Source organism: Gavia stellata, chromosome 11 (assembly GCF_030936135.1).
Source record: "Gavia stellata isolate bGavSte3 chromosome 11, bGavSte3.hap2, whole genome shotgun sequence".
Taxonomy (NCBI): Eukaryota; Metazoa; Chordata; class Aves; order Gaviiformes; family Gaviidae; genus Gavia; species Gavia stellata.
Window position 1 is genome coordinate 3,791,653 of NC_082604.1, and position 23,426 is coordinate 3,815,078.

General features: G+C 39.3%; 1 protein-coding gene across 1 annotated transcript in view; it reads left to right on the forward strand.

The window, feature by feature from the left end:
- GIGYF2 (GRB10 interacting GYF protein 2) overlaps window positions 1–23,426 on the forward strand; it is an 80,242-nt gene that overhangs the window by 47,426 nt on the left and 9,390 nt on the right. Inside the window, exons 8-20 of the mRNA XM_059822495.1 lie at window positions 3,264–3,443; window positions 9,731–9,948; window positions 10,037–10,199; window positions 10,283–10,483; window positions 10,998–11,188; window positions 11,891–12,050; window positions 14,011–14,177; window positions 14,558–14,646; window positions 15,681–15,788; window positions 16,353–16,450; window positions 16,943–17,043; window positions 17,838–17,999; window positions 22,856–23,014. Coding sequence (XP_059678478.1) covers window positions 3,264–3,443; window positions 9,731–9,948; window positions 10,037–10,199; window positions 10,283–10,483; window positions 10,998–11,188; window positions 11,891–12,050; window positions 14,011–14,177; window positions 14,558–14,646; window positions 15,681–15,788; window positions 16,353–16,450; window positions 16,943–17,043; window positions 17,838–17,999; window positions 22,856–23,014 — 1,997 coding nt within the window. The remainder of the gene's footprint in view (window positions 1–3,263; window positions 3,444–9,730; window positions 9,949–10,036; window positions 10,200–10,282; window positions 10,484–10,997; window positions 11,189–11,890; window positions 12,051–14,010; window positions 14,178–14,557; window positions 14,647–15,680; window positions 15,789–16,352; window positions 16,451–16,942; window positions 17,044–17,837; window positions 18,000–22,855; window positions 23,015–23,426) is intronic.

The window sequence follows — 23,426 nt, forward strand, 5'->3', positions numbered from 1 at the left end:
GAATTACAGGTGATAGCATCCTCAGATGAATATAATACTGCCCCCTTACAATCAATTATTTTCTTGTTTCTTAGATTTCTAATGCTGTAGAACTTAAAATCAGAGGAGGGGCAGGATCCCACTTGTGTGTGATCTTGGCAAACAGCATTTGATGTTTTGTCACCTGTAGAGATGTGTATTTCAAACCCCACAGCAGCAAATGGGGATGCCATTTTCTGCAAGTTCAGAATACAAAACCTGACTTCGATAGTTTAGTTCTTGGGAGCAAAACCAGCTGTTTTAAGGACTAAAAAAACCTGAACTGCCTTGAGTATGCCTGTAGCATGTATATATCTGCAGAGGGGCTACGAACATACAGGATATTCAGTGGCAAAGTAGACTTCACAATATTCTTTTGGTAACTTCTTTTTTCCAAATGTTTTTGGAAGAGCGGAACAGAGCCTGTGAGCTGATAGCTTGCCAGTGTTAAGGAGCAGTCTTCAGAATCTTAACTGGACTTAATAACAGTGGAAAGCAATAACATCTTTTTTCCTGAATTGGTAGAGTCTAAAATCTCTTGAATTAATGTTACTGAATGAGTGTCAGGTAATAGCTGTAAATTTTGATTAAAAGAATAGCTACATCTTTAAAAATAATATTTTTCTAGTTTCAGAATAGCAAATTGAATAACTTTCTCCTGTTGGTAACTGTTTTACTGAGGAAAAACGAGTGTCTTCTGCTGCAGAATAAAAAAAAAAAATCACATTTTTCTTCTTTCTTGTAGCATTTTAAAAATAAGTTCAGAAAGAGTGAGGCATATTTGTTATCGTCTGGGTCTTCGGCTCATCTGGTCTGTTGGATTGCAGCTCTCTCCTGGGCCACTATCTCTGTGTGTTTTACTTTCAGCTGACTTGGCTCTGTAGCTCCATCTCCTAGTTTTCTGCTATGCGAAGCCCATCCAAGGAGCAGTACTGAGAGGCTTCCCTGTGCTTCCTGTTACATTCTCCTATGTGACATTTTTCAGAGATCTAAAATGAAAAAAACCCTATTATTTCCCAGACTTAGATTTTCTGTCTAGCTTGTTGCCTGCCTTTGTTTTCCCATGCTTCACAGAAAATAGAATGTGGCTGACCTTCACCTGCAAAGACTTAATCCATTCCAGATAAGTAAATTTGTCAACATTGCACCTACCGAATGAAGGGAGTTGAGTGTCTCCAGCAATTTTGTTTTATACGGAGCCAGCATCACCAGAGACTTCCCAAAATACACTGTTTTAAAAGTTTTGTTCTCAAAGTCCAGCAAGTACAGAAGTGGTCTTCAGCCAGATGTCCCCTTCCACGCAGTAAATGTGTATGTGGCTTATAATAGGCTTCATGGCTGAGACTGCTGTTGATACTGATGATATACTTTAAATTAACCAATGTGCTCTTTATATAGAAACAACATAAGAGGAAGGTATTCCAGTTACCTTTCTACGGGCCTCAAGTCACTGGTGGTCACTCAAATAGTCATCAGGGTGGAAGAACTCTTGCATCTTAAACATTGGGGTTTTTCCTGCCTCTCCTGTCTGCTTGATAGGTCAAGGGCCCTGCCATGTTAAAAATTCTTGTAGAAACTTGTTCTTGTGACAGTGGTAAAAGGATTTCATGTGAACCTGGAGCATGGGAAACTGGAAGCATCTTGGATTTTGTACTCTGGATTGAATTCCACCTGTGCTCTTTCACTGTAGTCCCTCCCTAAAACAATATACTGTGGAAAATTTTGAGCTGGAGAAAGTTAGTTGTTGGGGTTTTTTTCCTTCAGTGTTTTGAGATGGTGGAGAAGAGATGGTTTTTTTCCTCCAAGATACATGCAAAGTCCAAAGACAGTGTGTGTTTCCTGTCTCCAGAGTGCAATATCTCTATGTAGGAAGAATTTGAGTTCTAAACGGAGATTTGATATGCCATAGAATTTCAGGTACTCTGTTTCCTCATTTTTTTCATTGACTGAAAAAGCTGCCTGCTGTGAAGAAAAGGGAGTGCAATCTCCCATCCTTCCTAAACCAGATTCTTAAAAATGTCCCTTTCCACCCCAGTGCATAGTCATGCTTTCTTTTGTTTTTCCTGTCTAAGCAAGCAGGCATACTCTACAATCTTTACCAAATATTATCTTGTATTTTTGGGTTTTAAGACTCTAAGAAGGAAAATTAAGTATACCTTTCTTTAGTACTTGAATACTTTTTTTTATAGATAACCACACAATTCAGGTTAACACTGCTTAATAGTAATCAGCGAAGAAGTGGCATCACCATGGTTCCTGTGATAATTCTGGTGCTACACAGCTAAACATATTTGAAGAAATATAAAATCCAGAAGTCCTGAAGTTAGTACTACTGTTTATTTTGGTGGTGGTGTATCCTTGTCAGAATGAGTCAACAGCGAAAGCAGCATGTATGTCTAGCCTGAGTTACTGGTGTATAATGTGGATTATTTTTATAAAAATATTTACATCATCCTTTTGTGACAGTGTTGCTGTTCATTAAGTGCTTGAGGATTTTATATGTTCTGTTTTAAATATAACTTAATGTAAATTAGGAGCGAAAAGACTATCCTATCTCTTAAACTTCTGGTAGACTCATCCTTGAGCTCGAGCAGAGTTGCTTCTGACTCTTAATACACTGACCTTGGCTCTCCAGAAGATGGATTCACAGGATAATGTTAACAGTACTATGTTTTTCTTGTTTAATCCTTAATCCTACTTTCAATTTTCAGTCTTTCCTGAAACGTTGCAAGAATGCTGTACATGGTATTTGATTAAATATATAGATCTCATATTCTTTTTATTACAGAAGTAGCAAATATGTCTGGTTTATATAAAATGTGTGTAATGTTTACAGTTTACTGAAATCCCGTTTTCCTTTAGCATGAGACTTTTCATGATACAACAGTTTATTCTTTCTGTCTGCACGCTTTGGCTTCTTTCCTTTTATGCTTCCCTATATCTCTTACACTGTCATCTTTTCCTCCTCTTGTCTTTCCTATCCATATCATAATTTCTTGTATGCTTTGCTTTTGCTTCTGTTTTTTTTCCTCAGTCTTTCCATCCCAAGGTACGTAGCGAGGTGGAAGGATTTCCTAAATCTGTCTCTGTCATATGTTTCCTTCCATGAACTTCCATTCCTCTCCTAGGTTCCTATCACCACTTCTGGTGCATTTTTGCCTCTAAGGAAGCAAGCTTTCAATCCTTTTTTTTTCTAGGTTCCTAAAGACGGGACGCATGTTCACCAGCATGTGTTTTCTTTGCAGTGAGACCAAACTTTGAGGAAGGTGGGACAGCAACAACGGGGAGGAAGCATGAGTTTATACGCTCTGAGAGCGAGAACTGGCGCATCTTCAGGGAGGAGCAAAATGGGGAAGACGATGATGGAGGCTGGCGACTGGCTGGGTCACGGAGGGATGGTGAGAGGTGGCGTCCTCACAGTCCAGGTGAGAGGAGATCTGGAGGGAAATGCAGCCTTCGTTCTAGGGAAAGGGTAGTGAGAGAATCGGGGCATGGGGAAAGCAGAGGAAAGGGAGGTGGCATAAAGTCTGGGACAAAAATAGGTAAGGTTCATGTGGTTTTGGTCATTAAATACTGTTTTGGCATACGTGGGGCTCTTTGTCACAAAATGATTAGCATAAAATTATATGCCTTTTGTTTTCTTCTTAATGTCTTAATAGCCTAATGTATTTAAGGGAACAATATTTTTCAGGTGTGTGCTTGTCCGTGTGCTCCATGTGTGAATGTGCCTGGTAAAATCAGGGTTATTTTAATAGTACTGTTTCTCTGTGGCTGTGATGCTGAGGGGAGAGAAGTTACCCGCATGAGGTAGCGTATCTACGGCTGGGGAGTGACGCTGACACTAAACCATTCAGGTTGTTGGCCTCTTTCTAGTTTACCAAATGCGTTTGCAATGTCAAGAGGCATCATTGAAAGTCTCAAAATAAGTTCCTTTATGCATCCTGTAGTTAGTTACAGGATGTCTTGTCTTGCTAAATTTCAGGCATCTGTTTGGTGTCACTCTCCCCTCCTCTGGCCTGACAAAGTCAGTCTGGTTCACTTGCTTACCAGCGTTGCATTGCTAGAGTTGCAGGAGAAATACAAAGTGAAACTTGGTATTTGAGTAGTATGGCTGAAACGTGTGTGTGTGTATGTATATATATATATATTTTTTTTTTTTGTTCTACTTGGAAAAGATCCTGCTAGCCAGTCATACTTGTTGTGGGATCTTAGTTTTGGGTGTCTTTTGGCTGCAGAAGGCTTTTGGGGAACCAAGGGAGGATTGTGGCTCCTCTACTGTTACATCTTCATAGGGATGCAAAGGAAGCATGGGACATTTTTGGGGCTGAGGCGGACAGCTTTTTTTCTTCAATTAAAAAAATTGACACTTGCTCTTGCAATGGGTCTATCACCCTTTTCAGCATCCCAAAGGACTTTCTGTACTGTAACGGTGGTGAGCAACCATTACCTCTGTTCCTAACCCTCTCCACAGCTATGTATCACTCTGCCCTCAAACAACTGCAAGCTTGTATTAAAATGTAGCAGTGAGCCCAAGGCTAGATTTATTATCAGATGTTTTCTATTTAGAGCAGGGCTAAGGGGCAAATTTTGAAGAATGTAATTTTCTTTTCCCCAATGTTTGGTCTTGATTGTTCATTAGACACTGCTGCTTTGTTACATAGTTCAGATGACACCAGGCCAGCTACGATTGTACCTCATGATGATCAGATGCAGCATGATACTCAGGAGTGGAGTGTTTTGCAAGTACAAGCCTGCATGCTTTAGCTTAAAAGGAAGCATAGACCTCAAAGTTCAGAAGTTCATTCATGTCTTGAACTTTTTTGGAAGATGTTCTGAGGAAGGTTTTGAAAATTCGTCTTACTTCCATCATAGGAAATATTACTGCTTATTTTAATTTTTGCTGCAGTAGACAACTAACTTAAGGTCACTTACAAGTTAGTTTTAGCAGGTATAATAAAAAGCCTGTTCTAAGAATTCTGTGAATCTGTGCTAATTTTCCGATAGACTGAGTTGACAGCTGTATTGTACTAGTCTCTCGGCTTTGGTCGGAGCTGTATTTGAATTCTGCTGTTAGTAGTAGCCACAGGACCATCAAAACGGTTTTAATCACATTCTTGCTTTAAACAATGAATTTAACTCAAATTTGCATGGCTTAAACTGCTTCTTTGTACTTATTCTGCTATTAGGTAATAGTACTAATCATGTGTTCTGCTAAAAATAGAGAAATGTCTTCAGAGTACTGTCGTCATTTGTTTAGCTGGACCTTCTTTGACTTGGCTCTGCATACTCCCAACTAGATTGTATGCTGCTTGTTTTTTTTTCTTTTGGGTGAGAACAGTTTAGAAGAACATAGCACTTGTCAGGCTTGAGTTTATCTTCTTCTGTTGTTAAGCAAGCAATACTTTGATTCTCAGAGACCATTGTTTTTCCAGCTTTTGAATTCCTCTTGCTCCTTCAGCTGTGTTTACTGCAGGATGGCTGACCTAAATCTGCTCGTTTTGTGCCTTTTTTAATAGGCACAAAGGATCAAGAGGATGGACTGCTTCTCCTGAAGCAGTCTTGTGCCCCTAAGTATAGTTTCCCAGATTCTGTGGTCTGGTTTGTTGTAGTAAAGTTAAATCCCTTGACAGAGCTGAAGGGATCTGTCATATGTCCATGCTGTGTTTAAACTGTTCTCCTCTCACATGGCTGTGCCTCTTATGAAGTGAGGGATCTTCTGAGTATTGTTAGTAAAGTGAAGAAGCAAATCTTTTTTTTTCCTTCTACTACTTAATTCAGAAGGTTGTAAACTTGTCTGGGTTTGCAGCATGAAAACTGTCGGGATTGCATCACCAGGTTTTTCCAGTCAGTGTTTATGGGGTTTTCTACTTTTTCTACTACTGTCTGTGCACTAGGACTAGAAGTCCGATGCGAAGAGATCTTTCCTTGGCTTACACAACAGAAAAGTTGTTTTGCTAGTTGTTCTGGGTAAATGTGGTACCACTGCTATTGTAGATGTGAAATAGGATCTTTAGACTGGGTTAACTATCTGTAGGAGGAATGTGACCATAGCTTTAAATTCACTGTCTGCTTCAAAGTTATCTTGATTTTTTTTTTTAAATTATTTTTAGCCATCTTTTTTAATGATTTAATGACTGCTTACCTAAAAAGCCCCTTCTTCCTGTTGTTCTTGCATTCATACAATGATCGCTCTTTAAATTTGCAGAGCAAGTCCATTTTATCAGATAGATATGCAAACCTTTTTTGGTCTCAGAACTAGTGAATGATGTATATAGATGGTTTTGGGTTTTGTTACCAAGTCATTCATAAGGAACAAGAATCATCTCTTCTTGCCTAAAATTTCTTTCTGATATGATTTTGTGTCTTTGCTTAAGCAGCTCTATTAAGATCTTTTTCCTGAAAAGCATTTTAGAGAGGCCTTAGTCTGTAATCTCATATAAAGATTTTTTGGTTGTTGCTTTTTTGTTTTGAAAGACTTTTCAAATTCATCTTGGTTCACTTCATTTTCAGAATTAACTGCTGTGAATTAAGTAGAATTCTTATTTTTGGGGCATTGTGTTTTGTGCTTCTTGAATATCTTGAAGCAGCTGAAGTACATTCAAAATTCTTGCTCTAAAATTGGGCAAAATAAAAACTAGTTTCATATACAATATATGCCAAAAAAGTAATATGTGTACTATTCCTTAGTCTTTTGTTTAGTATTTAGTATTGTTTAGTTTAGTATTGTTTTGGCATACATTGGAAATTTCTTTTCTGAATTAGAGAATATAACTTTTAGGAGATAAATAGCTATTAATAATTGAGACAAAAGTGTACTTGGATTTCCTGAAGCAGCCAGTAGTACTTTATTTCACCTATAATGTCACCATAAATTGCAAGGGGTAAATTTAGCTTAAAATTATTTCTTTTAACTTGGAATCTTGATTGTATAATTGGTGCCTAATGATCCTACAGGACTGAATTTAAAGCTATGCTTGTGTCCTAACTGTTGGCTAAAAAAATTTAGGTAAGAATTTAAGATTTGTCTTTACTTTTGGCTTGCTTTAAAGATTGACAGCCCTGTAGTTCACACCTGAGTTGCTCACTGTATTCTAACTAGGCTTTTACAAACTTTTGTTGTTATTAAGAAACAAGGGCAAGTGTCTGCTCCACTTAACTCTTCTTTTTGCCTGACCATCTAGCTCTGAAAATGTGTGGGCTATACAAGGAGGTTGTGTGACTAAATCTTTGCAAGCAGACCATATGGCAAACAAAATCTCTAACTTTAATTTGAACTTTGAAGATAGGTGGAATTAAGAAAATGCTTAGAATTCACCTTCAAAAACCGTGTTTCTGGGTCCTACTGTGAAGAGCCTGCGCTCCTGGTGTAGGGGTGTGAACTGTGTAAAATATAATTGAGGCTTTTCTCACTGCATGGGCTCAAGATGGCCCATTTGCATCTGTATAGAAAGTTCTTAATACCAGATTTTTTTGTCTTCTATACAGAAAAGAGCTGAAGAAGAGATGCTCAGCTATTTGCGAGGCCCAGGATAGCAAACAGGCAGAGATATTAAACTCTTCGTACAATATGGCATTGCCGGGTTCAGGCCATAGCTCTGTTCTTCCATATATTGGGAAACCTGACACGGACATTGCTGGCTGTACTGAGGAGATGTCTGTAGTTTTAATCAGAAATGCAGTCTGGTTGTCAGCAACCTCTCACACTTAAACCTTGAAAAAAGCCCTCTGATTCCAAAGGAAGTCCTGGTTTTGATGCGTTGGTATTTCTGATTAGGAGGGGGGAAGTAAACTTAACTGGTTCTGATGCCATGTCAGTGGAATTTCAGTGTCAGGCCTTTTCTTTCAGGTGACTCTGTTGTCCTGCTTAGTTGCTGATTGCTCCCAGAGATGCTTTTGTTCTTTTAAAATTGAGCAGCATTTTAATGAGCTGTTCACATGTATGACTCGCTCGAAAAGAAGGCCCTTAGAAACGTGCACCTCCTGAGTTTGCACTAAGTTGGAGGCCAGGGCACTGTGGGCAGAGGGGCATGGGGTGTGATGCAGGCATCCTCTTCCGAAGAGGATGCATGAAATGGTTATTACTTCATCGAATTGTAGAATACCAGGTTGGAAGGGACCTCAAGGATCATCTGGTCTGACCTTTCTCAGCAAAAGGACGGTCTAGACAAGATGGCCCAGCACCTTGTCCAGCTGAATCTTAAGTATCCTTGAGCTCTCTGGAGTACTTACTCCATTAGTGCATCTTCAGTGAGACTTTGTCTTTGCTTACATATTTTTGAGAAGTTATTGATGAACAAGAGGTTGACATAATAGCCCTAAGATGTTAAGAATTACTTTAAAGCAGGCAGAAAAGCTGGGATAAGTGCAAGCTTACTGTGCCTTATATCTTAATGACATTAAAAAGGTTGCCTCAGAACATTGATCTGATAGTTTTGCATACCAAAAATGTTGTTTGTTTGTTTCCAAGGCATAACTAGAAACATAGATTAAGTTATACAGTGGAATTATTTGCAAATAAGCACATATGGTATAGTGAAGGCTTTGTTAAAGTCTAACCTTTTGTGTTTCCTTGCTAAAAGATAATCTTAAAGTTCATAGTGTTTCTAGAAGGAGTTTGTTTTACTTTTCCTGTATTTGTGAGACAAAGGTGGTTTTTTTCCTGGTTAACGTTAATACTTAGGGTATTAGGGTTGATGTGGAAACATTCTTCATTCATATGAGGCAAATGGAGTAGAGGATGTTTCTCCTCTTTACTGTGATTTTTTTAGTAGCCATTTGATAAACAGTGAGACTGCACTGTTTGCACAAATTCTGAGACCAAAAAAAGAATTTTTTTTTTCTCCAGAAAAGATCATAGCCACCACTAAAAGCACTAAAAACTAAGGTGCTTTCATTTGTGCTTTGCACCATTCTGGTAAAGATAGCTTCTGTTGCATGGAAAGCTATTTACAATGCTTTCACTCCCCATTTGTTTTCCTTAGCAGCAAGTTCTTTACAGTTTAAACAGCATTATTGCAGTCAGAGGATTTTAAGCTTGGCTAAACGAAGATGTCTTCTGAATAGATTAGAAAGAAAAGTGAAATAAAATTTATACTTGAATTTGGAAAGTTTTCCCTCTTCTCTTATTATCATTCCAAGTTTCAGTATTCCATGGCTAAAAAATTACCATTCAAGAGACTTAACAGTCCTTTCAAAGGTATTTGAACAGTCGTCAGTCCATTTTCTGTGTATACGCACAAAAGTGTCTCTGAGGGCAAGAGGAAAAAAGCGTGGGTGGTTTGTTCAGGATGTGATTTTTGCATATTGCCTAAAAGAAAATACAAAGTTTATACATACAAAGATGCCAAAAAAGATTAATGTCAATGATGGCTGGTAAATTTGATCAGCACCTAGTGTTGCTTGTCTTATTTTGGTGCTCCAGCATGTTTTAGGTTATGTAGCCCAGCTTTCTTAGCCTTATGTGGTTTTTTGAATGCTCGTAATGCGATTTACAATGTGGGGATATACAGTGGACAATATTTGAAAGTCTTCTGCTTAATGGTAAGATACTCCTTTTCTTTCCATTGTCCTTTAAGACGCCTGTTCATAATACCCTGTAGGGGCTTTCTGAATTTCTGTCACTGTTTGTCATCTCTTCACCCACCCCTTCACCCTTCCAAGTAAGCTACTATCCCCGGGACTGTCTTGTAAAGCTACTTTCCCCCCACCTTAGACGGCCCTCGTTCTGCAGGCTGGCGAGAACACATGGAGCGACGGCGGAGGTTTGAATTCGATTTCCGGGAACGAGATGATGAACGGGGTTATCGACGAGTACGGTGTGGGAGTGGCAGCATGGATGACGACAGGGACAGTCTCCCTGAGTGGTGTTTAGAAGATGCAGAAGAAGAAATGGGAACATTTGACTCCTCTGGAGCGTTTCTCTCTTTAAAGGTGAAAAGTTGTCTTGGGCCCTTTGATCACTTTGGGCAATTGTTCTGTTATGTCGGGTGGATTATGGATGATTATGTTGGCTTTGTAGAAGGTGCAGAAGGAGCCAATCCCTGAGGAACAGGAGATGGACTTCCGACCTGTGGAGGAAGGGGAAGAAAGATCTGACTCTGAAGGGAGCCACAATGAAGAAGCCAAAGATCATGAAAAGACCACCAAGAAAGAGGGGGAGAAAACAGATAGAGTAGCGGCAGGTAAGGGGGACTTGTGCATCTGTTCTGTCCTGCAGTGTAGACTTTCTGTTAATTCAGTTACATAGAACCATGCAATGTTACAGAAGCAGTGGAAGAAGCAGTCCAAACATCTTCACCGGCTGCCAGGTCAGATACCCCACCGAAATCCCAGCCGCCAGAGCCACTGCAGACGAGCCTTTTTGAAAGGAAGGAAGAGTCTGTGCCAGAAAGAACAGAAAAAACAGAAGATAAAGAGACTCGAACGGAGAATATACCGCCAGCCAAAATGTCCAACAGAGGGGAAGGTAATAAACTTGGTAGATAAATTTATTAAGTTTCCATTACTTGTTGTGATTAGCCTTGGTCTCTTGAAAGAGGCAAGGACTGGATTATGGTGATGAAAAGCCGGAATTCACCATCTGGTCTATAAATACAGGATTTGTTGGATATGCCATCTCGAATGCTTGCAGTGCCCTGGTACTTCACATTGCAATGGAGTCTAGAGAAACACGAGCTGGTTGTGGATGTGCCTCATTGTGGTAGAGCAGACCAGTCTGAACAAACGTATGCAGCCAGGGAATGGGATATGCTGAAATGTGCCGAGTTCTGCGCTGTTAGAATGAAACTGTTCCTTGAAGTTAGGTTGGGTGCCTGTGCTGGAAACAGTACCCCGGTGTGCAGTCATACGTACAGGAAGATCTGAAAATACTTTTGCTTTGGTGCTAATTTTGAGCTGTTGAATGTTATCTACAGTAAGTTCTTAAAAGTAATTTTCATTTATATTAAAGATAATTAACTAATTTTAACATTTTTCTTTAGATTTGGCTTCTGTTGCTCAACCTTTGCCACAGATTTCTGCAGACACAGCTTCTCCTGCTCATCTTTCTCCTCCTGTTTCCAATTCAAATCCTGCTCTGCGGCCAGTTCAGACACCTGTCACAGCTGCTCCAGGCATGGGCAACATTCCCACTGACCCAGATGATGAAGAGGGCCTCAAACACCTAGAGCAGGTAAAATTGCTCAAATTCCTTTGTTGTTGATAATCGTGAGACTGGAGGAATGCAGAATGCAAAAAATATTTGAAGCCCATAAAAACAGAAGTGCAGCTGAAACTTTACACTCCACACTGTATGCTGAAAGCTACTCTGCTTCCCTCCATTATTTTTTTGGAGAATAATTCAAGCCTATGTAGTATTTTTCTGAATAAATGTACTATGCCCAGTGTTAAAGAGCTAGAGATCCTAGTGCTTATGACCACTGTCAAGTACCTTTACCGTTTGCCTTGAGAAACCATAAAATAGTATGCCCAATACGTTTATAGAAAACAAACAAAAAAACCCCCCCAAACACATAAATGAAGCACAGACTGTGTTCATGAAAGTTTAGTGACTGCTGGGATGTAGAACATTTTTCATGCTAGTGCTCCCATACTTGTTTTATTTTTCGCCATGATACTGTGTGGGACCTTCTTGGCAAGTTGTTTTAAAGCTTTACTTAAGCAGGTGAACCGTGCTTATTCATGATTCTGACAAGGTGGTAGACCAAGCTCAGGGTTTGTGGTGCACTTACACCAGTCCTTGAGTTGCCTTTAGTTCCTGGTACGCTCTTGAGCACTGGGTAGTACAAGGTTGTTGTATTTGGTGCGCTCATTTTCAAATCCTTATCTATCATCTAATTCATGTATTCCTTGCTGGTTTTGATGTCTCCTGCAGCAAGCGGAGAAAATGGTGGCATACCTGCAGGACAGCGCCCTTGATGATGAAAGACTAGCAGCAAAAATTCAAGAGCACAGAGCAAAGGGTTCCTCTATGCCGTTGTTCCATGAAGCCATGCAGAAGTGGTACTACAAAGATCCACAAGGAGAAATTCAGGGTAGGTCTGTGCCCTTTACACTTCCTCTTTTGTTTCACGGAACTGTTAAAGAGTTCTTCGCAAAATTACCACCAACAGATACTGATGCTTGTTTTTACAAAAGCAGTGCAGGGAATTTGACACTCGAATTAGGTTTTGAAATACAGATCTTCTACCCATCACTGCCCCCATCAGCTCAGCATCCCTGATGTCCAGAATTAGACTTTATTGTGGCTAAGGTTTGCCATCACTTCATGTTTCTGTAAATTGAGGTTAGACTAAAACCTGTTTTCCATGCCAATAGTTACTCAGATTTCCAGATAATAGTGGAAACAAAACAAGAATGTGACTGTTCAGTAGCTTGTTGAAGAAAACATGAGAAACATTGAAATCAGTTTTCTAGTCTCAGCCCGCAGACATTGAGTATTCAGGGAAGGGTAATTTGTTTAGAACCTAGAGCAAAGAGAAAACAAGTTTTCACAAGCCAGTGCTCACGCATAATCTCAATTTAAATCGTCCTTGCGGCCAGTGCATTATTAGTTCATATAGTAACAACTGTTTCATGCTTGCAGTTTTTGCTTAAGAAGTCTCAAATTTTTTGCAATGAAAGTTGGAACAGGCCTTTCGTATAGGTACTTGCATCTTTGCTTTCAGAAGGTACTTTTGGAGGTTTCAGGGCTCTGTTTTAGCAGCTGCTTAGTTGCCTCCCAAAAATGCAATTAAGCAGTAAGTTCCTTACTTGATGTACTTCACTAAGTAGTAGTTGTTAACGCTGTTTAGTGTGAATAACCTCCTCAGCTATCAACTCTAGATAGGATTTGTAGGAGTGTTATTTGTGGGATCTGTGCCAGTCTCTTGTCTGCGGGTATTACACATCTTTAGGGTTTTCTTCTCACCCCTTTACGTTTAAAAGATGTTATCCACAAAATGTTTTTCTTTGCTCAGTGTGCTTCAAACTGTATCTTAGTCGCTGCTGGGTGTTTATTGCTCAGTGATGGTCTAACAGTTTTTCACTGGAGTAAGAACTTCCTTGAATGTCACCTCCAGGAGTAAACACTGCCACATAATTTTTTCTTGGGATACTTTTTGTGGTTCCATATTCTCTGGGAGGAATTACCTTCTAAAGATACTTTTACAGAGGAGGCAAGAATTACTGAACATTTTTGCTTTTCAGAAGATACTTTTGCAAAAATTGTATTCATGTGATTCTTACTCTGTTAAATAACCTTTTTTTTAATACTGGCTTTGTGTCCATTTGGATACGTAAAATTAGTGTAGGATTTCTCCTTTGAAGGGAGTGACTGAAATCTTTCTTGGGGAAAAAGAGGAAGAGAAGAAATGTAGCTTTTTGAGAAAGGAGAAGAGAAACTGGTTTCCTCATTATCTTAAAAACTGTAATCTTGCACTCAGAGGTCGATCTGCTAAGTTTCAGAAGCAAAACTTCTATAAAACATATGAATTCCTCTGATTTGAAGGCAAGAGTTTAAACAGGCTAAGATTGTTTAATTGTATGTGTGGTATATGTGGGGAGAGTAGCACTTGTGCTTTTAGCGCCATCAGCTAGCGGATACTGCTGAGGTCCAAACTGGAAATTGCAACTGTTATCAGCCTGATGCTGAGCCTGAAGTAGTGAGCTTTGCTGGAAGGCAGGACGTGTGTTAGCTGGACCAAGCTCCACACTATGGCTGCTTGGCTTTCATCTCAGAGCTGACTCGTCTCCCTCCAATGCGTGGTAAAAGCAGTCATGCACTTTTCAAGACTATCTGGGAGAATGCTGTAGCCACTGTAAAGATCTAGATATGTGCATTGACACTCCAGCCTTGAATGTACTGTCTGTCCACACAAGTGGATGAGACAGACAGGAACGCCTGATATTAGGTACTGTGTTACTTTGACAAGCACCACACTCTTTGTTTTCAGTATGCTCAACTTGGCCTCACTTCCCCTTCCCCCCCATGTGTGTTGGTTGGTGTTATTTCAGGTCCTTTCAGTAATCAAGAGATGGCAGAGTGGTTCCAGGCTGGATACTTCACTATGTCGCTGTTGGTTAAGAGAGCCTGTGATGAGACTTTCCAGCCGCTGGGAGACATCATGAAAATGTGGGGCAGGGTTCCCTTCACTCCAGGTCCAGCACCGCTTCCACATCTGGTAAGTATGTGACAGTTACAGTATTAAAAATTGAACTATTTACATGTCAACTGCTCTGTCTTGGAATTGCAGGTGTTCCAAGCACTGAAGTTGAACCCTGTGCTAAATTACTTTAAGTGGAGAAAAGGCACTCAATTTAAAAATGTTTGGTTTTGCCATGTCTGTGGCTGGAGGGCTTGGTCCTGTGATACAAGTGCTGTGTATTTCACAGCCACCATACTACAGGCTTTGTTTGTAAATGTTGATCTCTGTCTAGGTATATTTTTATTTTCTTTGTCTTTTTGATTCTGAATGCAACTTTTACATTGCTTGCATTTGCTGTATAGTACTACTGTTATGATATATGTTATTAAAATAGAATGTTTTATTTCTAAACATAGGGCGAGCTGGACCAAGAGCGGCTGACTAGACAACAAGAGTTGGCCCTGATCCAAATGCAGCACCTCCAGTATCAGCATCTTTTAATACAGTAAGACTGCCAGTCCCAGAGATCTTCCAGTGGCTGTGTTCTGCTCTGCATTTTTAATCATCTGGGTTCAGCTTCTTGTCATTGTTTCCTTGGGCAGTGGGGCTGGGAGTGCTTCACCTCCAACAGCAATAGCCTGCTTCCACAAACACCAGAGGCTCAATAGTCTACAGGATTAGGATGGAGCGTGACTACCTCAGGCACACTTTTCAGAGTCTCTTTTGGTGTCATGCGTAGCTACTTTGGCAAGACCTGCTATATACGTAGCTGTTATGGTCAAACTGAATCCCAGCTATCCTTGTAATCTAGTTTGGATGTTTTGGAGTCAGGGGAAGGCTACAGATTTTTTGAACTGGAGATGGAGAAGGCAGAATTTATTTTTGCTCTGCTTGCTCAGTTTTTTGAAGATCAGTGGAAGGTGACTGCTGGAGAAAGCAGTTTGTCATCCGTTTTTGCTAAAGGTGTCAGTTGTTCAGTTGTGGCCAGTTCCTAACAACTTGTTTCGTAGGAGCGTGGAGAAAAGAAAGAAATCAGATAAGACTACTCATTCAAGGGGTCCTGAAAGCATGTGCCATGATTATGATTTTTGAATACTGATTGTCAGCTTACGATTTGATAAGGCGAGAGCCTCCCCCTGTACTAGGGGATACTTTGACATAGTGGGGAAGAGATTGATTTGTGTAGGTCGGCAGTCATCAAAGCCACATTAATTTGAGCAATCTCTATGTAATTTATAGAAAAAGGGAAGTAGTGTTGCACAGTTTACAAGAGAAACATTGGACAGCAATAACCATTTGACATAGTTGAGGGTGAAGAGAAATTTGGTTCTGCTCTTGTGGGCCAGTTTGTTGTATTCTTGTATTTTGATTCTTTCCAAGGCCCATTCTGTGATTTCCTCTAGTATTTAGCATGTACATTATGTAGGTCAGTGGGCATTAGTCCTGGAGGATGAATCTGTGCACAACTTCTGCAACTTGGGCATTATATAAATGAGCAAGTGAACCAAATACCAGTGATTCTCTGCTTCTCTTTTGAAGACAACAATATGCACAGGTGCTGGCTCAGCAACAAAAGGCAGCCCTCTCATCCCAGCAACAGCAGCAGCTTGCTATTCTCTTGCAACAGTTCCAGGCCCTGAAGATGAGGTGAGTTAGCCCAGACTTGAACCGAATATCATTCTTCCTATACTCTTAACTTGTATATAATGACAGTTATAATCTTGTCAGTGGTCCATCCTAGTCAATTTTGCTCATATTTGAGCATTACATATTTTAAAGATTGTGTGAATACGAAACAGTTGCAGGATGTTGAGTACTACTTTATATATGTAGCCTTCGCCTCAGAGAATGTTTATGAAAATGAGAAAGGAAAATCTTGTAGTTGAAATCCTACCTTTTGGACAGATCTGTTGTGCTGGTAACAGAGTGGCTTTGCCAATTGCGTTCTGCAATACTAGATGCTTGTTCCTCAAACTAGCCTGTAAGCAGCCAGTGCAAAACTGTAGCAGTAGCTGGCTTAGCCCTTGACTTGGTAGCAGGGATGAGATGAGCAAGAACTCTGCAAGCAAGTAGTATTGTCCACATCATATTTTTGTTTTAAATAGAGGTGTTGAAGGAAAGGAGTATGTTACAAGTTACTGAATCTCATGCGTATTCAGAGCGCTCCTCTCCCTGGAAGTGGCATGTTGACTCTTCCTGTTGGTATTACAGAATATCTGAACAGAACATGATGCCACCTGTTACAAGGTCTGTGTCAGTGCCGGACACTGGCTCAATATGGGAGCTTCAGTCAGCTTCACAACCTACAGGTAAGATGCTTAGCACATGTCAGATATGTTGAGAAAAGTTCATGGATTAAGAGCCAGCGTCTTTTGAGATGATCGCTCCCTTTTTGATGCTAGGGAAATTATTTCTGCATCAGTATTTTTTAACTGGTTCAGGCTACTTTGTCTTGCATTTTAAATTCCATTTGAGAGCTGTGAAGAATATGGTAATTTTTCCTATGGTTATAGGAAGCCTTTATCCAAAGGGACTGAGTGTTATATTATAAAGGTGTTCTGCTCTGATGAGATAAGTTTGATTAGCTGGTGTTCATGTAGAATTTTGTAGGAAACCCAGCCTTGCTTCAGTAATGGCAAGCCTTGTTCTACAGGAAGATAAAGTGGCCCTGTACGAAGACACATATTGTCATGATTTTAGTTCATAAAATATAAGTGCATACATAAGATTTTCCCCTTTCAGTTGGTTTTTGTTGATGTGCTTATTTTTGCTTGTCAATGTTTGTTTTCTTCACTATCTAGTCTGGGAAGGAAGCAGTGTCTGGGATCTCCCCATTGATACTGCAGCTCAGGGACCAGCTCTAGAACAACTTCAGCAGCTCGAGAAGGCCAAAGCTGCAAAGGTCAGAAACTGTTTTGTCCTGTAAGAAGTTGGGATTGCTGTTCTGCAATGTAACTGTGTTTCTTGAGCCAATGGAAGACTATTAGCTCTTCAATCTTCAGGCCGCTCTGTATGATTTTGATTATGATGTTTTCCATGAAAATCTAAAGAGAATATGGGTTATAGAAACCAGTTATGATATCCTTGTGGACTGCTGTTTGGAAACCATTGCTGTGGAGGTACTACTGACCTCTGAAGTAGTGTTTATATTTTTTACACTTGTGATTAAAAACTCTTCACTAGCCACCTCTGTTTTAAAATGGGAACATCGTGAGCTGTCATGCCAAACCCTGAGTTAGGTGCAGGTAGTCGTTCTCATAATCCTTGTATCTTTTCTCCAGAATTGGTTTGGGGAATCGTAAGAGTCCTGTTTGTCACACTCACTCTAGTATTAAATTATTTTTGTAAGTTTGAACCTGTATGATTCTGTACATTTCCTGAAACTGATTATTTTATGATGACTGCAACTCGCTACTAGCTTCTAAAGTCAGAGGTTATTTTAAGGAGCTGATGTAGAAAGACTGACTAGAGAACTGGCGTTTATTACAGAACAGAAATTGTCAGAAATTGTTCTAGAGTATTTCAGGAATCTGACCCCAGTAGGCAGCCAGCTGATAGGTAAAATTACAGTTAAGGGAGAGCATCTGTCAGAGGCTTCATCTGTTATGTTGTTACTATAATCTCAGCAGAGTTGCCCTAAGAAATGGTGTAGGAATACGTTACCTGCATCTGAGTATAGTTTTATGTGAATTGTAGCTAGAGCAAGAGAGGAGAGAAGTGGAAATGAGGGCCAAACGAGAGGAAGAGGAGAGGAAAAGGCAGGAGGAGCTTCGGAGGCAACAAGAAGAGCTACTTAGGAGGCAGCAGGAAGATGAGAGGAAACGACGGGAAGAAGAAGAACTGGCCCGCAGGAAGCAAGTGAGTTTCCTCAATGTAGTTAATCTCTAATTAATATTAATACTTTATAAAACTCACTTTAAGAATCCTGTGGGGTCTAATTAATCTTTGGTAGGTGTGTATGAAGACAGTTCTAATATTTTTCATGTGAGTATATGAAATTATTCTTCTTTTCTTGATTTTAAATTTAAGAGCCCAAACTGCAATCTGAGAAATGAGCTTTGATGGTTCACTTCAAGATAGGTTCCTGTTAGTGAGCTGAGAGGCTTTATTCCATGTGGAATATTCCCTCCCAACTTCTTAGTATCAATATTAGACTTTAGTTAGCTGTCCAGTTATTTTATGTTTAAACTTTATTCACCCCTTATGCAGTCTAGTGTTTTGATAAGGGTATGTTCTGGAGTAGGCTGGAGCTTGAGCAGCTGTTTCAAATGAATAAAATGTAGAGGGCTATAGTGGAAAAGAAGTGATATAACATTTAGCTTACTTTTTCCCTGCTTTTTTTTAACTTGGTAAATAATTTTTTTTAATAAATTATGTTATGTCAGAGTCTGTCAGCTTTATTTTCTTGAGTTGATATTTGGGAAAGGAAGGGATGTAGTTTGGACAAGGAGATTTGTTAAAATGAATGATGTGATCTGTGTTGCAGTAGGAGAATGAATGTAGGAGTTGTAGTATGTTCTTAATCTTGCAAGAACGTGAAATGGAGACAGTATTAGCTTGTCGTTTCTAGCATTTACTTCTGAATTCTGCATGGAAGAGAGGTTAATTGTTCCTTAAGCATTGTAGGAGGGAAAGACAGTGAAAGTTAAAGTTTTCACTTTGCATGTGAAGGATAAGGGCAAGCACATCGTTGAGCTTATTCCCTAAGGAGTTAGTCAATAAATGCCCTGTAAAGTAGCACAAGAATGATAGGTGAAAGTAATAAATAATTTTGTCCTTTATATATGTGCTTAGGTAGGCAGTGGTAAAGTGTGTTTCCTGGTTTAAGGATCAGATAGTTCTGAGGAAGCCTCTAGAATCTTTAGTTTTATTTGTAAGTTAGTCATAGACCTCAATTCACTCAGCGTTTGGGTTTTGTCACTGAAGATCTCTTTTAATAGACTGCAGTGTGATACATAGTTACCTTTCATGGTATCTTTAAGAATCAAGTCTACAAATAAATGGTTCCTTGCTTCAATATATCTGCTTTGTGTACAGTAAGTCATTATGGTGTACAGTGGAAAAGCATCCTTTGATGCTTGAGTTCAAGCTTTACTGTAGCACTAAAGCAATAATATACTCAAAAGTTTAACTTTTGAGTTAAGTTGCTTTAGATCTGTTTCAATAACTAATTTTTCAGCTGATCACCTGGTAACTCAATGTGTTTCATCCATGGTGGCTTCAAATGACCAGGCTTGGGTTGTTTCTTTTCAGACTAACAGTTTTGCTGCTGTGTATAACTTCTCAGAAATGTCCATTAAATTCCAAAGTGTTTTGTCCACTTTGGATTTGTATGGTAAACAATCTGATTCTCCCTTTCTGAGATGTCATGGGAAATAATTATTTACAAGGAGGAAGCAGAATGGGGTTGAAAAGCAGTAACAGCAAGTATCTTAGTTTATTACCAATGGAGTAATTGCCACAATGCTTAATTCTGAGCAGTAATGTCTTGAAAAGGTAACAAAAGAGTTTAAGCACTTCTCTGGAAAGAGAAAATAATATTGTATTCTGTATTTAAAAAAAAAAAAAAAAACTGGTCTAATATTTGAATCTGACTTCTGTACTGGAAGGCATTGTAGAATCAGGGATGAACTGATTTATTAGCATGGATTTATACAGAGGAGATGATGCTTAACAAATTTGATTAACTTCTTTTGAGGAGATGACAGTGAGAGCTGAGAGGGGTGAAGCAGTAGACTTAATCTGCCTGGACTTCAGGAAGGCTTTTGATGTAATACTGCATAAAAGACTAGTATATAAGGTTAGTAAATATGCTGTTGATGGTGAATTCTAAATAAAAAAAATAACTAATAGAAATTCAATTCTGTAGGATGAAATGTCGTGCCAAATGTTGAATCCGGTTCTGTTCACAGTTTTCATCAATTTACTTGCACTGTAGAATTGCAAACAGTAATGCCCAGCTTATGTAGCTCCTGTGTTTCTTTTTTGTTTCTGGTCTGATATTTTCTATTTTGTAATGATTGATCGCTTTCAGGAACAAAATTTGAGGTTTAATAATTAGCTAATAATTGTTTTCTCTGAATTATATCTTTAGTGCTCCCTTTAAAGTACCTGGTTCAAAAATGAGATCCACAAAACTAAAAGATTTGTAAGCCCTAGTAACAAAGACAAGCAAAATTGCAGGTGTTACTAACTGCAAAAAATTCTATAATACTTTATTTAAGAATCCAGAGTCTACTGAAATGAGGCTTGCTACTTCAGGATGTTATGCAATATTATGGGTATTTTAAAAGATCTTTAAGTTGTCTGTACAGCAAGATACGTGTGCTTGAAAACAATTATTAGAAAAGATGGTGAGGAATATTGCAATTCTCTTGGAGCAGGAAGCCATGAATTCGGGAGCAGCAAGAGCCAAAGGAATGAGTGTTTCCCATGCAAGTCAGTGACAGAAAGCTGGAGAGCTTTGAATGTTTTTGGTCACATGCTCAAACAAAAACATTGAATAATAGGAAGATACAGACGTAGATATTAAGACAACCTTTTCTATAGCTGTGAAGAGTAGGAAAACAGAATTACATCAGCCACGCGGTTCCCAGCTTTTCATAATCTTGCAGATTTTTTTGCTCGTGTTGGTACAACACTGTTCATCTTTAGTTCTCTAGGGGAGATAAGTCTTTTTTTTAACTGCTGTCATTCAACAGTGTCTCTCCTGGCATGCCCAAGCAAGAAAGAGATCCCTACAGTTTTATTAATGGCAATCCTAGCCTCGTTTCCCGAAGGGAAAGTAGGGCAGAGGTGTCAGCGAACTGCTGTCATATAGCAGGACTTGGTGACTTTGTTCATTTCTCTCAGATACTACACGCATGTCAATGACTAGTCCCGAGCATCCCCCCTGGCTGGCAGCTAGGCATCCTGAGCTGAGATCCTGGTGTGTGGTCTCTAGTCAAACAAACCAGACTGGCACACCTCCAGCCTTTTCAGTAGACTTTTCAGTGAAAGAAACAACAAGCAGAAATTTTTCAGCACTTGTGTGGGGGACACTTGATTACTGTGACTTGGATGCATGTGTCCAATTAATACGGTTACAGGCCCAAATTACAAAAATGGTCCAGGTGTTGTGTGTTGTGCTTGAAGCTTTTGTGAATATAGCAAATCAAGGACTTGATTAATGAGATAATGATTCACAGGCTACTTTTTTATGTCCAGCTAGTGGAAGAAAAACTTACACTTACTGCACTTACATTTTGCATTAAACCACTTAAGCGATGTACAGGAATAGGAATTACTTCTTGGCTTGGAGCCAGCAGCTATTCAGTGCCATAGGTTTGCTTATAAAAAAAAGTTCTGTCTACTGACAGTTATATTGTAGACCTCTGAAGTTAGCCATCGACAGAGAGAAACCTGGTCCAGTTGTTCAGTGAACTGTACTGCAGTTTATCTGTGCTGTGTGTATATGAAGGTTGGTCTCAGATTTAGTAAAAGGGTCTTAGATTTCAGAATTAACTTCCTTGATTTACCAGAGTTCAAAATTTATATCCATGCTGCACAATTAGCCTCCCTTCATCCTGTGAATAATGTGTTGCTTATAATAAGAGTACGATTGCATAGTATTGATCGTTCAAAAGGAAAATGTATTTATGACAGCTTAAAAAAGTTCTTGTCCAAAAAGTAGGATCTTTAGGTTGAGCTAGTAGGATAAGTCAGAAAGTGGAGAGAAGAATAGAAGGGATGAAAAGCAGGGTGGCCTTAACACAGTTGCTGGACTTCAGAGATCAGAAAAGGCAGCAAAACCCAAGGCTATTTTATGCAAGGGGAAGTCAGAACTGGGGGAAAAGTTGCGCAGATGCGCTCCTGTTTAATAATATACCAGAAACCAAAGGCTGATTGTGCCCTATTCCTCCAAAAAACAAGTAGCAGAATGGAAAAATTTCTGTTTATGTTGATCTTCAGAGCAGTAGGAAAGGGTGCTGATGTTTTATGTTTCGGTTAAGTAAAAATTAAAAAAATTAAAAAATTTTTTTTCCAGAAAGCAAAACACAATTTATTGGAAGGTATTTAAATAATTTAGGGATGGCCCAAAATCAAAGCCCTCAAGAGACCTTTTATTGCCCATAATATTTAATTAGAATAGGAATAGCCCAGTCAAAGCCCTTTCATCAAGTTCCACATCTCTGAGACTTCCAAAGGTTACAGTGTCCTTAAGTGCATTGGGCTTCTTCAGTTTATTTCTGGTGCCTGGAGATGTGGTTTGAGTTTTGCAGTGCACTTGAGTAGTCAGTGTTTAGAAACTCCTATAAGTAGGAAAAGCTTCCAACTTCTAGCTGACACCCAAAAGAAAGGAATTAATGATACCCACACATTAAAGTACATCTAAATAAGTTCAAGTACAGTTAGTACATATTGGAAAGAGGAGTCTCACCCTTTGCTTTCATTCTCAACACCATTCTTTTTAAAAACAAAGATAGGCAATGATTTCTTGTGTTTCTTTTTTCATTAAAAGAATTCATTTATGTATGAGATGCGCATTGCATCAAAAAACTTGCCAACATGTGCATCTGTAGTGTTTAATATAGTTATTTTGGTAGTGCTTAGCTTGGAGCTAAGGAGCTTTTCTAGAGGCCATTTATCTGGCCAGACCATGTTGTAGTCTGTGTTCTGATGTGGTTCATCAATAAAATGGCATTTATAGATTGACATTTTGTTCCCAACTCCAGGAGGAAGCCCTGAGGCGACAACGAGAGCAGGAAATTGCACTAAGGAGGCAGCGGGAGGAAGAGGAGCGGCAACAACAGGAGGAAGCACTTAGACGATTGGAAGAGAGAAGAAGAGAAGAGGAGGAAAGGCGGCAGCGAGAGGAGTTAATTCGTAAACAGGTGAAAAATGGCGAAGGGGACCTATTATATTTAATTATGGAGGCCGCCAGAACGAACAAGCTTTGAAACTTGCATCTGTGCCTGAGAGACCATAGGTTTTGGTGGAGGAAAGCAAAGCTTTTAGACAGTATCAAGTCAATGAAAAAATAAGTTGTTTACCTATATCCTGATTTCAGATGAAATAATCAGAATCTGATCTGCCTTTTGGAAAAGAGATTGGTGTTGAATGAGTGTTTTCCTTCATGCTTGAGCCTTAAGAATGGCTTTGCAGCATGGTACTTCTACTCCTTTTTTCAAAAGAAAGGCAGAGTACAGTACCAGAACAATAATTTGTTTTGCATTGTCACTTTCTGAGCCTTTACTATAGAATTGTTATCTTTAACGTCATCTGAGATGATCATTTTTGCAAGTG